Source organism: Monodelphis domestica, chromosome 3 (genome assembly GCF_027887165.1).
Source record: "Monodelphis domestica isolate mMonDom1 chromosome 3, mMonDom1.pri, whole genome shotgun sequence".
Taxonomy (NCBI): domain Eukaryota; kingdom Metazoa; phylum Chordata; class Mammalia; order Didelphimorphia; family Didelphidae; genus Monodelphis; species Monodelphis domestica.
In genome coordinates, this window is record NC_077229.1 from 292,555,378 (window position 1) to 292,568,997 (window position 13,620).

The following is a 13,620-nucleotide window of genomic DNA, read 5'->3' on the forward strand; positions in this document are numbered from 1 at the left end:
AACTAATCCCAAAACTATACAAATTATTGACAAATTAAATGAAGGAGTCTTACCCAATTCCTTTTATGACACAAATATGGTACTGATTCCAAAGCCAAGCAGACCAAAAACAGAGAAAGAAAACTAGATACCAATCTCCTTAATGAACATAGATGCAAAAATCTTAAAAAGAATACTAGCAAAAAGACTCCAGCAAGTTATCACAAGGATTATTCACTACAGTCAGGGGGGATTTATACTAGGAATGCAAGGAATATTTAATATTAGGAAAACCATCCATATAATTGACCATATCAATAACCAAACAAACAGAAATCACATGATTATCTCTAAAGATGCAGAAAAAGCCTTTGACAAAATACAAAACTCATTCCTATTTAAAAAGCTAGAAAGTATAGGAGTAGATGGACCTTTCCTAAAAAATAAAACTGGTAGATCAAAGAACAAATCTTAGAAACAATCACTGATTCCAGTGAAAAGAATCACAATGAGGAGACAACATAATCAAAATTAATGGGATACAGCCAAAGCAGTACTTGTAGGAAAATTTACATCCCTGAGTGCTTATATTAACAAATTGGAGAAAAAACAGATCAATGAATTCAGCATGCAACTAAAAAAACTAGAAAAAAAGAACAAATTAAAAATCCCCAGATAAAGACTAAATTGTAAATCCTAAAAATCAAAAGAGAAATTAATAAAATAAAAGTAAAAAGAACTATTGAACTAATAAATAAGACTAAGAGCTGGTTCTATGAAAAAAATAAAAGATAAAGTATTAGTTTGATTTAAAAAAGAAAGAAAAGAATCAAATTATCAGTATAAAATGAAAAGGGTGATTTCACCTCTAATGAAGAGGAAATGAAGGTGGTACCTTATGAGATCACTATGAGTGGCATGTCATAGTGCATAATAAAGTTTGTGAATGTGCCCATCTTGTTTCTTTATGAACTGGAGAGTTAATGATCCTAGGATAACTAAAATTTGATTATTTTTTCTTTCTAAGGTTGATTGAATAGATTAGAATAGCAAAAATTTCACTAGACTTACACCCAACCAACTTAGGTTTGAATCCCAATTCTGCCACTTTCGATCTGTGTGACACCAGGCAATTCAGTTAGCTATATTAGGCTTTGCTATCCTTTCTGCAAATAAAAAGTTCAGCAAGGAGTTCTATAAGGTATCTTTCAGCTCTACTGGATTCTGGTGGTTTGTTTATAGTTAACTTTGTGATAGTTTATACTTCTTGCAATGGCTTATCTCATCTCCACCCTGGTATTTTTTTTTTAATTCTATAAAGAATAGGACTAGATTTAAATAGTATTTTATGTACAAAAATGGAAAATTCTACAGTAGCTGCAGTTCTATAACCCCTTTCAGAAGAGAATACCTTTATTCTTCCATAGAGCTGTCAGTCTGAAATGAAATGAAAAGCAACAGAAATGTTGAGTGCTTCACTCCTTCATTCAGGAAATGGAATGGAATGCATAGATGAACACAGGAAGGAGTTATAGGCTTTTCAGAGCAATTCTGAAGCTAAATCTAAGTTCCTACAATAGACCTAATTCCATAGCCTCCAACATGGTATAGCAGAAAAACAGGAATTTCATAAATTCTTACTGAGATTAATTTAATTGACAGAACCATTAGCCGAAGAATCAGAAGTACTGAGTTTACTCTTATTAGCTATGTGATCTTGGATGGATAGCTTGAAGTCTCTGAATCCCTGAACCCTTTGAATCTCTCTCTGCAAAAGAGGAGAATACTTTCCCTATCTCACTGCCTTGCTATTTAGAGGAAAGTGCTTCATAAACCTTACAGGTTTATTTATTTATTTTTATTTATTTACTATCATTAGAAAATTTATCCATATAGCAGTATGACTAATGAATTCACTTCTTAGTCTCATTTTCTTCATCTTTCATATACAGCCAGTTACCAAATCCTGTTGCTTCTACCACTGATATGCTTCCTTTGCATTAGCCCAATAGCCACTACTATAACTCAGGTCTTCATTAAAATAATTTAAATATAATAATTTAATAATAGACATAAATAAATAAAGTTTAAATGTAAATAAATAAAGTTAAAATAAAATTCCATATCCTAAGGCAGCTAGGTGGCTCAGTGGACAGAGAGCCATGCCTGAAGACAGTAGGCCTTGGGTTCAAATCTCTACTGGTACAACTACAAACCAAGTTAAGATCATCCCTTGCCCAAGATACCAAAACTAGCCTTCAAAGTGGTTTCCCTGCCTCAAATCTCTCCTCCCTTCCAAAGCATCTCCTACTCAACAGCTGAGATATTCTCTCCAAAGTGTGGGTTTAGCCTTTGCCATTCTCCTCTTATCAAGGAGTTCCCGTGGCTTCTTCTGACCTCCAGAATCAAAAATACAGCCCTCTGTTGTGCATTGAAAACTCTTCAGAACCTGAGCCCTCTCTAGCTTTTTACATTTTACCACCCTCCATGCATTCCATGACCCAGATTCTATTCACTTATTGACCATCCATATATGAAGTGTCATGTCCCTTCTCCTTCACTTCTTAACTTTCCCAGCTTCCCACAAGACTCAGCCCAAATCTCTCCTTATGCAGGACTTTCTTGGTCTCCTCAGTTACTAATGTCTTCTCTACTTAGCAATCAACTTGTACAAATAAAACTAATGTAGCCAACAGCAGAAAGAAAACAGAAAATTGGAGGTGAAATGTATTGACAGTTTCTCAGATAGAGGTCTCATATCAAAAATAGAGAACTTTGTCAGATTTATAAGAATATGAGCCAATTGATAAGTGGTCAAAAAATATGAACATACAGTTTTTGGATGAAGAAATCAGAGCTATATCTATATAACCCTGTGGGAAAAGATGCTTAATCATTATTGATTAGAAAAATGCAAATCAGAGCAACTAAGATATCATCTTACTCTATATATTTTATGTACTTGGATATTTAATGTATACTTTTTTATTTCTGTCCTCAGAAAGTAAATAAATGTGTGTGTGTGTGTGTGTGTGTGTGTGTGTGTGTGTGTGTGTGTGTGCATTCCTGCCTTCAGGAAGTTAATAAATATATTCCTGCCCTCAAGAAGTAAGCATAATGTCTGGCACAGCCACTCTGTCTCTCTCTGAAAATGACTCTCAGATCTATGTATCCAGCCCTAGTCTCTCTCCTTAGCTTCAGTCCCGCCAATCACCATCTGCCAAGTGCTTAATCAACACTTTTTGACTATCTAACCGTGATGATACCATTGTTTAAGAATAATATTAATAATAACTTTTACATTGTGCTTACTATGTGCAAGGCATGGTGCTAAACACTTTACAATTATTATCTCATTTGATCCTTACAACTCTTGGAGATCGGTGCTATGATTGATTCCCATTCTTACAGTGGAGGAAACAGAGGCAGAGGTTAAGTCACTTTCCCAGGTTCATGAAGCCAGTGAGTCAAATTTGAACTTAGCTCTTGTTAGCTCCAGGTCCCACCATGCTGTTGGAAGTTGGAGCATTGCCTCCATGTTATGAATTATCAGACGCTGCCTTCCGGATGCAGACTGGCTGACCTTTATCATTAGCTGTTATTGACTTGAGTTTGCTTTTCATCCTAATAACTTACCCATTTGCAATAGTTTTGCAAGTTTAATTTCATTAACTAGTGCAGTTTTCCCAAAATCAGAGACCATTGTTCCTGTAACATCCTCCAACTCTAATTTAATAATAATAGTTCATTCATGTGTGTACTGCAGAATTTATTTTAATTGACAAAGCTGGCTTCTTGTTCCCAATCCTATTGTCTCCTCTCTAGATCAATTTCTTCCTCTTACTCATTTTCCTCAGAGGAAGGCAGCTTATCCGCCACAGCCATTGAAATGGAGCCCAATTTCTTTTTTCTGAAAAGTTGTACCATATTTCGCATTTTCCCTCATCTTTTATTAATTTCAACACTTTCCAACAAAGGCAGCCTGTTTGTTTGTTTGTTTGGTTTTTGCCAGAGTGTAAATGATATCCAGAACCTTCTAACCCTTCCTTATAAAATTATTGCATGGGTTGAGGTTTGCAGCATTTTGCCTGTATTAGAGCCTTCCCTGATTCAGAATACTCAGTAGAGAAAATACATGTTACTGGTTGGTCTTAGACTTCTCCAGGAGGCAAGTAGGCCTTTGCCCACTTCCCTCTGGGGTGACTAGCTCTCTTTCTACTTTGGTGGGAGAAGGGAATAGCCACAGACTACTGTCTCCATAAGCTTTTTAGGAGTTTGGTAGCATGTAGAGAGAACAGCTAAATGGCAGAGTTGATTGAGTGCCCACCTGGAATCAGAAAGCCCTGAGTTCAAATCCAGCCTCAGACACTTACTAGCTGTGTGACCCTGAACAAGTCATGAAATGCTGTTTACCTCAGTTTCCTTATCCATAAAATGAGCTAGAGAAGGAAATGTGTCTTGGCCATTCCAGTGTCTTGACCAAGAAAACCCCAAATGAGGTCACAAAGAGTTCAACATGACAAAAATGGAATGACTTGAACCTCCTTAGCATCCACAGCTGCTACTCCTCTCTGTTGGAGGGCTGTAAGGCAGAAGGAGCAAGTAATATGTAAGATGATCAGAAAAGTAAGATTGAATCAGGTTGTGAAGAGCTTTAAATACCAAAAGGGGAGTTTGTACTTGATACTAAAACTAACTAGAACTGATAGAGTAAAGGAGTAACATGGTCAGACATACACATTAGGAAAATCACTTTTCTGGCTCTGCTGAGGAGAGATTGAAGCAGGGAGAGATTTGGAGCAGAGAGAAAAATTAAAAACAACTGAAATAGTACAAGAGGTTTACCTGGGTGGCTCAGTGGATAGAGAGTAGGAATTGGGAGGACCTGAGTTCAAACTGGCCTTAGATATTCCCTACCTGTGTGACCCTAGGTAAGTCACTTAATTCCAGTTGCCTAGCTCATAACACTCTTCTGCCTTAGAATTAATAATAATACTTAATATTGGACTAAGATGAAAAATACAGATTGAAAAGGAAAGGAAAGAAATAACCCAAAAGGAAACTGTCCAGTCCTAAACTAAAGCATTGGCTGTGAGTCAAGAGAAAGGGCATATCTGTGAGAGAAATGGAGATAGCAATGAGTTGGTTGGAAATGGGTGGTAAATGAGTGTGAAGACTTAAGGATGACCCCCAGGGTTGTGAACTTGGATGACTGGAAGCACAATGTACAACAGCAATAGAAGAGTTCAGAAGAAGGGTAGGTTTTTGAGGAAAGATAAGGATTTCTGTTTTTAGACATACTGAGTTTAAGATGCCTCTAGGTTCAAAATGTTCAACAGGAAAAGTGGTGATTAATAGGACTGTAGTTAAGGAGAGAGACAGGCTGGATATACAGATATGACTCATTTTCAGAGCAAGAGAGAGAGAGACAGAGACAGACAGAGGGAGAGAGAGACAGAGGCTGGATATAGATATGAGAGTCATTTTCAGAGCAAGGGAGAGAGACAGAGACAGAGAAAGACAGACAGAGAAACAGACAGAGAGAGAAAAGGGGAGGGTGAGGAAGGAAGAGGGACAGAGGCAGAGAATTTCACTGAGCTCACAACAGTTGATAAAGTCACTGGGCCTGATCAGAGAGAGAAGAGGGCTAAGGACAGCGCCTGAGGAATACCCACAGGTAGTAAACAAAACATGGATAATGGTTCAGCTAATGGAACTGAGGAGAAGTGGCTGGAGGGTTAAAATAAAATGCAAGAGAGAGCAGTATCATAAAAACCCAAAGAAGAGAGAGTATCTGGAAAGAGATGGCGATCAGCAGTGCTGCAGAGATGTCAAGAAGGATGAGGACTGAGAAAAGACCAGTAGAGCGGACAGTGACAAGATCATCCTTAACTTTGAAGAGAACAATTTCAATTGAGGGTTAGTTGCAATAACCAAAATCAGCGGCACCTTCTGAACTTCCCCTCTCCATGCCAAGAGCATCAGCATCCTTCTGGGCATGTAGCTCCTCAGACTCACCTTACAAGCTGCCAAATCCTAGAAATCTTTTCTATCTGATCCCTCCTCTCCAACATGTTCCCTCTTTATTCCAGCCTACATCAGCTCTCTCCTGTACTATAGCAAGTCTTCTAAGGAGGCAAAGGACCATGTCCTCTCTAGTTCATCCTCTCCAGAGCCATCCAAGTGATAGTCCTCAGCACAGGCCTGATCCTGTTGCCCTCCTGCTTAATAAACTCCACCAGCTATTACAGTATTTAGGATCAAATACAAAATTCCTCGGTGGGGCATTTAAAGCCTTTCACAACCTGCCTCCAGCCAGCATTTTTAACTTTATCATTACTTCCCTTCCTATTGTTCTTAGCCATACAAACCAGCAGTCCTGTTGTTGCTCCTCAAACACAATACTGCATCTCCCCATCCCAACCCCCCCATGCCATTCATTGCCCCCTCTGCCTCCTACCCATGGAATTCACTCCCTTCTCACCCTCACCTCTAAGATGCTCTAGTTTCTTTCAGAGCTCAGCTTAAATGGCCCTACCTAGATGAAGCTTTCCCCAGCCCCTGGAGCCTCTACCCAGAAGGGTGTTTGTAAATTTAACAACCAGTCAGAAATAGAAAAGTAGCTCAGTGAAACAGAAAAGACATGCAACAAATGGTAACAAAAGGTTATAGTAACATTTTGTTTGATGAAAGTAAAGAGCCAAACTTTGGGGATAAGAATTCACTATGTGGTAAAAATTGCTGGAAAAACTAGAATGCAATCTGGAAGAAAGTAGGTATAAACCAATATTTTACACCATTTACCAAGATCAAAATGGATACATGACCATAAAGGGAGATACAATAAATAAATTAGAAAAACAGGAAACATTATCTGTCAGATTTATAGACAAGAGATTTTATGAATAAACAAGAGATAGAAAACAGTGAGATGTAAAAGGAATAATTTTGATTACATTAAATTGTGCAAATGAAACTAATGTAACCAAGATTAGAAGGAAAGCAGAAAATTAGGGAGGAATTTTAATAGACAATTTCTTGGATAGAGCTCTCATATCTAAAATATATAGAGAACTTTGTCAGATTTATGAAATGTGAGCCATTTCCCAGTTGACAAATGGTCAAAGATATGACTAGATAGTTTTTAGATTAATAAATCAAAGCTATGTATAACCCTATGAAAAAATGTTCTAAATCAATATTGGTTAGAGAAATGCAAATCAAAACAGTCCTGAGATTATTTCATACCTATCAAATTGGCTAAGATGATAAAAGGACAAAATGACAAAAATTGGAGTGAATATGAAAAATGGAGGCCTTAACATACTGTTGGTAGAACTGCAAACTTACCCATCCTTTTTGGAGAGCAATCTGGAATTATACCCAAAGAGTTATAAAATTATGTATACTCTGACCCAGCAATAACTACTATTAGGTTTGTTTTCTAAAGTGATCAAGGAAAAGGGAAAAGAACCTCTGTGTTCTAAAATATTGATAGCGGCTAAACAAGTTGTGGCATATAATTATGATAGACTACTACTGAATCATAAGAAATGATAAGTAGGTTAATTTTTTTTAATCATAGAAAGACCAACATGAAATTATAAGAGTAAAACAAATAGAGCCAAGAGAACATTACATTCAACAAAAGAAATATTATTTGAAGAATGACTTGTGTGTGTCCACCTCCAAAGAAAGAATGGATAAATAGAAACAAATAAGACATACTTTTATATATATAAAAGTATCTTTTGGACAAATGATGCCTTCTCTAGTTCAGAGAAGGGAAGAAGAGGGGGAAATACCTGGGAACTTTAATGTAACAAACAAACAAATAAATAAATTGAAAAAGAGAAGAAAAAAAGTCAGGAGGGAGAAAACAGTCCCCTCCTGTACATAGGAAACATTTTTAAGTTTAATCTGCATTATTAACATTTTCTCCTTCACTTTCTTAAGCCTAAATAATTAGCAAATAAACAACCCAATCATGGATTTGTAAAATTTCCTAGTTTCTAAAGTATAAATGTTCAAACTAAAAATTTAATAATTGGTTCTCAAGAGCCAATTTGAGCTGGCTCCAACATACTGTAGGATCCACCCCTAAAAATTACCTTATATTTTATCTGGCTTACTCTTGTATATGTACATGTTTTCTCCCCTTATAGAATAAGCTTTTTGAGAATGATCTTTCATTTTTGTCTCTATATCCATAGGGCTAAGCAGAGGGCCTGGTATCCACTTGGCATTTAAGCAATGTTGTTAATTGTTTGTCTTTTTATTGAGCATAGGCATTGTGGTTGGTGTGAACGAGAACACGGCTTTTTCCTGGCCTGTATGTAACAGATGTGGCAATGGGAAACTGGAGCAGGACCCAAAAAACAGGTAAGAACCATGGTATAATGTTCTTTCAAGCTTCTCTCTAAGGCAATAAATGAGGCAAGAAGGATGCCCAAAAGGAAATTGGAAAGGCAAATGTAGATCCTGTCCTCCATCCCTCTTATTGCCAGGGGAGGGCAAGCCCCATCCTGCCTGTAGGACCTGACTCCCAGGAAGCCCAAGGAGATTTCAGGGTGGTTATCAGGAGACACCTCAAGGGCAGGCACACTCTGAAATAGAACATAGCCTGAGAAACAACTAAACCTTTAGTGGCCCCTGGAAAAAGCTGGGATACATGTTGGTTTCTTTCTCAGCAGCAAGGGGATACTGCTGTTTCTTAGGGCTCCTCCTACCTGAAAAGTGGAGGAGGAGAAATTAGGATGTTTTTGTCCTAAATACCAGTCATTTATAATCAGCCAAGAGGATAAAGGAAAATTGAGGCCAGAATTGAGAGTGAGAAATCCTGATGGCTGTACAATTTGTCCTGTAGGGGAGAAAAAAAAATCTAGGCTGTTCCCCTGGGGAGGAGGGGGGGAAGACTGAGCAAAAGTCATCTGACATTGGTATTTGCTATTAAGAACGTGCTTGTAAATGAGTGCGTACACACCATGTGACCAGCAACCACAGCCCTTTTCTACTGAAGTGTCCAATAAACAGATTTAAAACCAAAACAACTACTTGTCACAGAAATTCCTAGTCTGCTAAGCTACACAAACAACTGTTCATCTGGGGCTCTCTGGCTCATTTCAGTTCATCGCCTTTCCCAGTCAAGTTTCTCAACCCCTCTTTGGATGTCCCCCTCCTCATCAACATTTATTAAGCACCCACTGTGTGCTGAGCTCTGGTCCAAGAAGGACAGCTGATACGGTCGCTGCCCTCGAGGCACTTCTCCTCCACCTGGGCAAGTAGAATTGCCCTGGACACAAAAATTAGAATCTGACCAGTGCCACCAAGATATCTGACCCAGGCAGGGAGGGAGAAGAGGGGAAGGGTGCTGAGAACAATCCTTTCCAGCTGGGGGATGTAAGAGAGTTGACATGGGAGCGAAATGGCCAGAAAGTAGGCAGGGACTTTTTATGGAAAAAACATGAGGGAGATTGAGAGAGACAGAGAGACAGACAGAAAGAGAAAGAAGGAGAGGGTGACAGAGAGAGACAGACAGACAGAGAGACAGACAGACAGAAAGAGAAAGAAGGAGAGGGTGACAGAGAGAGACAGACAGACAGAGAGACAGACAGACAGAAAGAGAAAGAAGGAGAGGGTGACAGAGAGAGAGGGAGGGAGGGGGGGAGAGACAGAGAGAGGGAGACAGAGAGCACGAGCATGCACAGTCATTGCCTTTTGACCCTTGGGAAACATAAAACAGCTCCTTTCAGTAAACTGGGTTAGTGACTTTCATTTAGAAGCAGAAATTTCCTTCTTGGCATTTCAGAGATAAATACAATAAGTGTAAGCTACCCATAAATCTCACTGACTTATGTATAGCCAAGTCAGGAGCAAAGCTACGTAAGGGCAACTTGGACTTTTCCAGAAGGAGCCAAGGAAGCCCTGATTCTCATCCCTTCGTGAAAGGACATATCTGTGCTCCATTTGACTATTTCTCCCATAATTTTCTCCGTTTCTTTTCTTCTTTGTCCCCCCTCTGCCCCCCCCCCATTCTTACTTTCTGCCCAAGACCGAAGGAAATGCCCCTTCTCCCATCATTTTCTGCTCCTGGTATGAATTTGTTTTTTTGTTTTTGTTGGGGTTTTTTGAGATACCCAGCTGTTCTTCTGCATTGCCCCTTCAGTTGAAATCAACCCACACTAAAGCGATGGCAAAGAGTCATGGTAAATGGTTAGGAATCCATCCACCAGTAAGCCCTTATTTAGTGTCGGACACTGGAGACAAACGCAAAATGAAATTAGCCTCTGCCCTCAAGGAACTCTTGTCCTACAGGAGGAGACCACACATAACATGTAAGGGCATACAAGAGATGTGTCTAGGGGCAGCGCCAGACCTGGAGTCCGGAGGTCATCGGTTCAAATCTGGCCTCAGATATTTGCTAGCTGAGTGACCCTGGACAAGTCTGAGCAGAGCTCTCAGAGAAGGCGCGATTCTGGGAGGCGGCAGCGTGGAGGGGGCACATTCCAGGCTGTGGGGGGACCGCTTGGGCAGAGACACGGAGACAGGAAATGAGCGCCATATGTGAGGACGAGCAGGAGAGCTTGTTTGGCCAGACCAGAGCAAAAGTGAAGAAGAGAAAGATTAGATTAGAAATCTGGGAAAGGACGGGAGCCAGGTGGCGAAAAGCTTAAGATGCCAAACCCAGGAGCTTGGCTCTGAGGCAAGAAGCAATGGGAAGTGGCTGAAGTTTACTGACTACATGTGTGTGGGAGGGGTGGCCTAAAATGGTCAAACCCGTGTTTTTAGGAGTTCTGAGGATTGGAGAGGAGAAGGGTGAGACAGAGAGAACTTCTAGGAAGGTATGACAGCAGGTCACATAATTTCGGTTTGCCTTAGTTTCCACATCTGTAAAATGGGTATAATAGACCTACCTCGCAGGGTTGTTATAAGGATTGAATAAGATAACATTTATAGTTGTGCCTAGTGCAGTCAGTGCTGCAGGAATGTTTGTTCTCTTCCCTTCCCCAAGGGGCAATGAGGGCCTCCATGTGGGTGCTGCTCTTATGAGCGGAGAGAAGGGGACAGATAGGAGCTCTGGTGTGCGGGTACAATAAACAAGACTTGACAAGCAATTGCAAATATGAGGTGAGGGCTCCAAAACCTGCAGATCTGCACAACCAGAAGGATGGTAAAAATAGGGACTTTGGGTAGGAATGTGTGTGTGGAGATAAATAATGAGATATTTTTGTGCAGGCAAAATAAACGAGACTTGACAAACGATTGCAAATATGAGGCGAGGGACCAGTGAGGACTCCAAACTCTGCAGATGTGCGACCAAAAGGAGAGTGGAAATAAGGAAGTTTGGGGGGGGAAGCATGTGGGGGCTTCTTTTTATTCATAGTGAGTGTGAAATGTTTCTGGACATCCAGTTTGATCTATCCCGTGGATCGTTGCCGAGAGGGAGCCCAGGAAAGAGCCTGAGCCCGGACACCTGGGCATCATCTCAGAGACACGAGTGATCCAACGATCACTGGTGACGTGGTCAGATGTGGGGCCCGGGCTGAGCTTTGGGGACGTCCAAAGTGGGAGAACTGGAGATGGGGGACGATCTAGCGAAGAAGAGAGGGGCGAGCGCTAGGCAGAGAGGGCATCCCAGCCTACAGAAAGGTCAAGGCCGTCTGATTCGGCTCTTTGGAGACTATTGATCGCCTAGGGAGAACAGTTTCATTTGAGTCCTGAAATCGGCAGAGTGCCAGGTGTACAAAGGGGAGTGGCAGGAGAGGAGGGGGGCCTGACGGACACACACCGCTGTTTTATGGAGACTTATCGATGGCAGGGAAGAGAGCTATTAGCCCGAGGGATGGCCTGGCCAAGGGAACGTTTTTTAAGGTTGTTGGGAGTCCACAGAAGGAGCCAGTAGATTGTATGAGAGAGAGATGGATGATCAAGGTCAGAAGTCATTGTAGAGCTCTGCCAGAGGAGATGGGATCCGGGGTGCAAGCCCCGTGCGGGGGCCTTTGGGTAGAGGAAGACATGACGAGAGTGAAAGGGCTAGAGAAATGGGGATCGTGTCAGCCACTTCTGGCACCTTGGTGATAGCCTCTTCGGGGTACGCGGCGGCCAATAGATTAGTAAGCTAAGTACCTCTCTGCCTCTTTCCTACCTTTCTCTCTTCTCTATTGCTACTTTGATTTAATAATGTTATGAAGCTACTATCAGCCTTATAATTTTAATTATGACAGTAGAGTGCTGGGTCCAAAGTCCAAAGACAGCTTTATGAGTTCAGATCCAGCCTCGGATGCTAGCTGCGGGACTCTGGCCTAGTCACTTCACCCTGTTCGCCTCTGTTTCCTCATCTGTAAAATGAGCTGGAGAGGGAAATCACAAGCCACTTTGTTATTTTTGCCAAGAAAAGAGTCAGGCACAATTGAAATGAACAACCAAAAAGTCTAGAGAAGAAGAGAGGATAGTTCATGGAAAACTTCCCCCCCCTCCCAATAAAGGATGAGGTAGGGTCTTCTGTGGGGAGGAGGGAGATCAGAGAAGGTTTGGAACAGCTGCTATGGGGAGTGTCATGGAGAATCCATTAGGAAGCAGCAAAGGGTCGCCTTGCATGGAGGATGTGAGGACCTGGGTCTGCATCCCTCCCCCAACCCCTGCCCACGTGGCCCTGAGCAAGTCACTCAACTTTTGAGGGCCGCCAGGCAGTTTTCTAAGACCATAAATTGCCGAATGGTTACAGATGTGCACCAGGTGTTTCCTGTATCAGTGAAATCACAGGTCTCCTTTTTTTATGTTTTATACTCTTTAACATAGCAGATGTTTCCCCCCAACCCTGAGTGAAGAAGTGGCTTTGCAAACACAAACACTTAGAGACGGCGTGTCTGTTCCTCTCCCTTTTTATTGCAGAGGAGCCTTTCACTGTGTCCGATGCGCCCTCGCCGTCGCTTCTCCGCTGGTCAGAATGCACCTAGAGGTGGTTTTGGCCTGCCCTTCCAGACCACAGACTACCGTGAAGGTCAAGGTAAGAAGGAGTCAGATGAAGGAGAGAAGCTTGTTTACATCTGGATCGCCCCCCTGGCAGGAGAGAGGTGGGGCCTCCTGCATCCATACCCAAAGGGGTGGTTTTGCTATTAATATTCATTCAAATCCCTGGGAAACATCTAGAGAAAATAATTGTAGCCCAGCAGGGTTTTCTGTCCTACCTGGAGGGACCCTGACTTGTTCAGAGCTGAAAACCGTCCCTGGATCCCACTGGGGAAGGGAACAGGCATTTATGAAGCACCTACTATGTGCTAATCACTTTACAAATGTTGGCACAGATGAGGAGCCTTGGGCCAGGAGTCTGAGTCAAGAAAACTCCTCTTCTTGAGTTCAAATCCAGCCTCAGACTCTTACTACCTCTCTGACCTCCGGCAAGTCACTGAACCCTGTTTGCCTCAATTTCCTCATCTGTAAAATGGGCCAAAGAAGGAAAAGGCAAACCACTGCCAAGAAAACTTCAGATGGGGTCACAAAGCATCAGACACCACTGAACAATTTAAATAAAGGCCATGTGTGATGAAGGGCCTTCAGCTTTGAGGAGATCCAGGTAGTTGCAGAAGCCTAAAGGATGATATAAAAGACAGATTCTAGATTTAACTAATGTAGATAATAGAT

At 41.3% G+C, this 13,620-nt stretch overlaps 1 protein-coding gene across 2 annotated transcripts in view; it reads left to right on the forward strand.

The window, feature by feature from the left end:
* The window catches only part of SPIDR (scaffold protein involved in DNA repair), a 627,114-nt gene that overhangs the window by 595,284 nt on the left and 18,210 nt on the right, over positions 1-13,620 (forward strand). For both annotated transcript variants that reach the window (XM_016431530.2, XM_056823886.1), the window contains 2 exons: positions 8,268-8,361; positions 12,871-12,985. In XM_016431530.2, coding sequence (XP_016287016.2) covers positions 8,268-8,361; positions 12,871-12,985 — 209 coding nt within the window. The remainder of the gene's footprint in view (positions 1-8,267; positions 8,362-12,870; positions 12,986-13,620) is intronic.